Here is a 5,390-nt window from a genome sequence, read left to right as displayed (position 1 = left end):
CAGGTCTCAAAAAGGACCACAAAAAAAAAAAAAAAATTCATGGAAAGATTCATATTATCTTTTAGTTCTGTTTTTCCACAAACTTTTTGAAGTGCCCTCATATGACACTACATGCTTCCCTGTGTCCTTCCTAATGCTTAACATTACAACTTTGAAAAAAATTTGCCAATTTAATGGGTAAAACAATACTATATTACTTGAATTTGAGCAAAATTTCCCCCATCTGAAGTTCTACTTGTCCTAGTTTATCCTTTTGCATGTGGTTTTGAAGTTTAATTGTGATGTGTCTGGGTGGATCTTTTTTCCATTCCTCTCACTAGTGGGTCCCTTTTGTTCTCTGGGAATTTTTTTCTGTTTGAATATTTCATCCATTCTATTTTTTTTTTTTTTTTTGTCCTTTTTGAGACTGGCTGCACCGTGCTCAGCCAGTGAGCACTTTTGGCGCACCGGTCATCCCTATACAGGATCTGAACCTGCAGCGGGAGCGCCACCGCGCTCCCAGCGCCGCACTCTCCCGAGTGCGCCACGGGCTTGGCCCCATCCATTCTATTTTTTATTCTTTTCCTTTGGGACTTGTTAGATCCTGTAAATTTTGGATCTGGTCTCTATAGTTTAACTTTATTATTTCAGTTTTTGCATTCTTGTGTATAGCATTTTGGGAAAATTCTTTGGCTTGATTCTTGCAGGTTCTTAAGCTGTGTCCATTCTGCTGTTCAGTCAGCCAGCTACTGAGTTTCTTATCCAGACCATAATAACTTGAATGGGACAGGGTAGGGTTGTAGCAAAGGAACGTTGTGGTGCAGGGCAATTTGATTCTTTGTGGTTCCACATTCCCACCTGTAGTACATACGTGGGCACTTCAAAAAGTTCATGGAAAGGGCCGAGCCCGTGGAACACTCGGGAGAGTGCGGCGCTGGTCCCGCTGCGGGTTCAGATCCTATATAGGGATGACCAGTGCGCTCACAGCAGTCACTGGCTGAGCACAGTGCGGCAGGTCTCAAAAAGGACCAAAAAAAAAAAAAAAAAAATTCATGGAAAGATTCATATTATCTTTTAGTTCTGTTTTTCCACAAACTTTTTGAAGTGCCCTCATATGACACTACATGCTTCCCTGTGTCCTTCCTAATGCTTAACATTACAACTTTGAAAAAAATTTGCCAATTTAATGGGTAAAACAATACTATATTACTTGAATTTGAGCAAAATTTCCCCCATCTGAAGTTCTACTTGTCCTAGTTTATCCTTTTGCATGTGGTTTTGAAGTTTAATTGTGATGTGTCTGGGTGGATCTTTTTTCCATTCCTCTCACTAGTGGGTCCCTTTTGTTCTCTGGGAATTTTTTTCTGTTTGAATATTTCATCCATTCTATTTTTTTTTTTTTTTTTGTCCTTTTTGAGACTGGCTGCACCGTGCTCAGCCAGTGAGCACTGTGAGCGCACCGGTCATCCCTATACAGGATCTGAACCTGCAGCGGGAGCGCCACCGCGCTCCCAGCGCCGCACTCTCCCGAGTGCGCCACGGGCTTGGCCCCATCCATTCTATTTTTTATTCTTTTCCTTTGGGACTTGTTAGATCCTGTAAATTTTGGATCTGGTCTCTATAGTTTAACTTTATTATTTCAGTTTTTGCATTCTTGTATATAGCATTTTGGGAAAATTCTTTGGCTTGATTCTTGCAGGTTCTTAAGCTGTGTCCATTCTGCTGTTCAGTCAGCCAGCTACTGAGTTTCTTATCCAGACCATAATAACTTCCTCTTCCTAGATTTCTTTTTCGTTCTTTTTAATAACAACTTTTTCTTTCCTTGTATGGTACAATTTGCTGTTTACTCTGAAGAGACAATAGACCTGTTTTTATTACAGAGTCCTTTCTTTTAAGTCTCTTTTCATTGGTTTTATTAACTGTCTCCTTGGTTGTTATATCTTCTCTTGGCTGGATTTGGTGCTGTTTGATGAAGTTTGATGAGGTGAGAAATGACATGAAAACAGTTTTAGAAGGACTTCCAACAAAAATAATGAAAGTGTCTTAATGAACATAGATTTTACTGCCTTACTCCCTGAGAGTGTTGGATGATTTTAGCTTTCCTATAGATACATCTGATCCAGGTGATTATGCTGGATGCTCCTGTACTAGATCCTTCTTCAAATGAATCCGTTTTTTGGGCCAGCCTGTGGCTTACTCGGGAGAGTGCGGTGCCGATAACACCAAGGCCACGGGTTCGGATCCCATATAGGGATGGCCGGTTTGCTCACTGGGTGAGCGTGGTGCTGACAACACCAAGTCAAGGGTGAAGATCCCCTTACCGGTCATCTATTAAAAAAAAAAAATGCATTCGTTTTTTGTTCATTTACTAAATATTTGTTATTTACTACTTATGTGCTAGGCATTGTACAAGGTGCTAAATGTTGTTAGCTGCTTATATTAAAATTCATTGACATAATTGTGAGAAAAAAAAGTAGTAGGAGTATATTTGAATGAAATGGTTAAGGTTCAAGAACATAACTTGAAAATATTGTCAAGAGTAAGCTGGAAACAACAAACCATTGCTCAGCTTAAAAATAGCTCTATCTTCTACACTCTCAGACCTTGATAATCTTTGATTATAATCATCACTGGCACAGATTACTAAAATTTTTAACAGTGAAAAGACTCCAAAGCAGCTGATATTTTTATTGATTTGTTTTTAAAAGACCCTTAATATCTTTTTAAAATAGCACTGGGCTGATTGTCCTTTGACAAATTGGTTTCTTTAACACATCGTGACTGCACTGTGTTCAGTAGTCATCTGTTTGGACCACACTAATTTGGAAATTGACAATTAACTTGGATTCAGACTGGATGGATATCATCCTTGTACTGTGAAATTACATGTAATTGAGATTCATGAGAGGACTTCCTATTGACTTTATAAAAACATTTTTATACCGTGTTATCAGTATTTTCTGGCACAGAGATATGAGCTAATCACTTATATCCCTACTTTCTTCTTAAAAGAAGTCTGTGTGGGGCCGGCCCGGTGGCGCACTGGATAAGTGCACCGCTTGGGAAGCGCGGCGGCGCTCCCACCCGAGGGTTCGGATCCCACATGCAGACCGGTTCCCGCTCACTGGCTGAGCGAGGCGCGGGAGCAACGCCGAGGGTTGCGATCCCGATGCCGGTCCCCGGTCCGGTACGGGGGCAACACTGAGGGTTGCGATCCGTTGCCGGACACGGAAAAAGATAAAAAAGACAAAAAAAAAAAAGAAGTCTGTGTGGCTTACATGTTAGTAATACTTTTTTCCTTGTTAGGGGTTTCTTCATTTTCCAAAGGAGAATTTTACTTTGAACTTCTTCCTTTTTTTGTAGAACTTCCAAGTAACCAGATGACATATTTGAGTTTGTTGGAATGTTCCTTTTTATTTATTGTCGGAATAGCCTCTTAGAACCATGGAAGTAATCTCCAACCTCTTTTCTGTCACAGATCCCAGATTACAGGAATGCGGTCATTGTAGCCAAGTCTCCAGCCTCGGCCAAGAGGTAGGTGAGACCTCATGACTACTCCTTGGATCTGCTTCTAGAGCTCTTACCCCTGATTGAATCACAGGTGTTTAGCTGTGACTGGACTTAGTGTGTAACTAGGATTGGACTTCAGTGGTCCCCAGGGGTTCCCACTGGTATCCCTTATTTTTCTTCCAAGGTCTAATATTTTAAGATTATTCTGCCAGCTCCACTTATTAAGTAAATCTTTTAGTTTTCTCTTTTTTTTCCTGTTGTAGTCCATGACTGCCAGTCATATGTCTCAACCAAAGCCCTCCAGTTTTGGAAATACTGATCTAGTGCTTCCCTCACTCCCAGATTGGCAATCTGGCATTTAAAATACTGGCGAGCGTACTTTGTAGTTGTTTACTGCCTTGTAGTCAAAGAACTCAGTAATTTATTAACAGAATTGTATCCAGCTGAGAGGCCACTTATCCGTATGTGTTAAAAGGTGACATTTTACAAAACAGAAACACCCTGAGATGTACATATGGGGCAGCCCTGAAAGAATCAGTAGAGCAAGTTACAAGTAACCTGGAGTAATTGATGAGTCAGTAATATAATACATTAAATTGTATTTTGGCTGAGAGGATTTCATATACCAGTGTTTTATGGAGAAGCCATTGGAGAGGGAAAGAATAAAATCACATGTAGGAATAAAGGCTTTTTCTTAAAAAAGCCCTTTTAAAATTGTTTTTCAATTGAATACATTTGCTCACTGGATCGTTTTTGAGTCCTCTGGAATGAAAGAAAGCTACCCTGGCCCCTGGCGCTGTTAATTTTGAAAAATGAAGAAGAGCTTGCACACACATAGTAAGCTGTTACTTTAAAAAGTATTACAGATAAAGGGCCGGCCCGGTGGCGCACTGTAGCAGTGCGCCGCTTGGGAGCGTGGCGGCGCTCCCGCCGAGGGTTCAGATCCCACATACAGACCGGTTCCCACTCACTGGCTGAGCGAGGTGTGGGCACAACGCCGAGGGTTGCGGTCCCGTTGCCGGTCCCGGTCCGGTACGGGCGCGACACTGAGGGTTGCGATCTGTTGCCGGACACGAAAAAAAGACAAAAAAAAGAAAAAAAAAAAAGTATTACAGATATGTTGTTTGACATTATAAGTTAAGAATAACATTTAGTATATACGCTGAGTGTGTTAAATAAAATAAATTGGCATTTGGGACAAAACCATTCCATTGCCGTGTTCTTGTGGCTGACCTTGCAGGGCGGCCAGGACTTTGCCCACCCACGTCCTTCAAGAAGCTGTATCATCAGTCTCCTCTTGTCCAGTTGACTAAGTTGTGGGAAACCTTGACTCATTTTGGAATAAGTATAAACATTCCAAACAGCATTTCCAAACATTTGTTCAAAGAGTGACTTAATTTTAATGTAGTAGTTTTTCTTTGATATACATGCTTTTTTAAAATTAAGGCGAAAAATCACATAATATACAAATAAATCATTTTATTTTATTTTATTTGATCGGTAAGGGGACCGCAACCCTCGGCACGATGTTATCTGCACCATGCTCAGCCAGTGAGTGCACTGGCCATCCCTATATAGGATCCGAACCCATGGCCTTGGCACTACCAGCACCGCGCTCTCCCGAGTGACCATGGGGCCAGCTCTACAAATAATCATTTTAAAGTATACATTTCACTGACATTAATTGAATTCACAATGTTGTGCAACTTCCACCTGTCTCTACTTTCAAAACTTTTTTATTATCCCAGAAGAATACCCTGTACCCACTAAGTAATCACCCCTCTCTCTTTTCCCTCTGTCCCTTGGCAGTTACTAATCTGCTTTCCATCTTTGTGGATTTGTCTATCCTGGCATTTCAAATAAATGGAATCACACAGTATGTGGCCTTTTGTGTCTGGTAC

The 5,390-nt window shown here is 40.9% G+C and overlaps 1 protein-coding gene across 4 annotated transcripts in view; it reads left to right on the top strand.

Annotated features, from left to right (window-relative positions):
- The window catches only part of PRPSAP2 (phosphoribosyl pyrophosphate synthetase-associated protein 2), a 61,256-nt gene that overhangs the window by 15,045 nt on the left and 40,821 nt on the right, over positions 1 to 5,390 (top strand). For all 4 annotated transcript variants that reach the window (XM_008593412.1, XM_008593411.1, XM_008593409.1 and 1 more), the window contains exon 4: positions 3,458 to 3,513. In XM_008593412.1, coding sequence (XP_008591634.1) covers positions 3,458 to 3,513 — 56 coding nt within the window. The remainder of the gene's footprint in view (positions 1 to 3,457; positions 3,514 to 5,390) is intronic.

The sequence above is a fragment of the Galeopterus variegatus genome, unplaced genomic scaffold (assembly GCF_000696425.1).
Source record: "Galeopterus variegatus unplaced genomic scaffold, G_variegatus-3.0.2 Scaffold9108, whole genome shotgun sequence".
NCBI lineage: Eukaryota > Metazoa > Chordata > Mammalia > Dermoptera > Cynocephalidae > Galeopterus > Galeopterus variegatus.
This window is presented reverse-complemented; position numbering and strand designations above follow the sequence as displayed.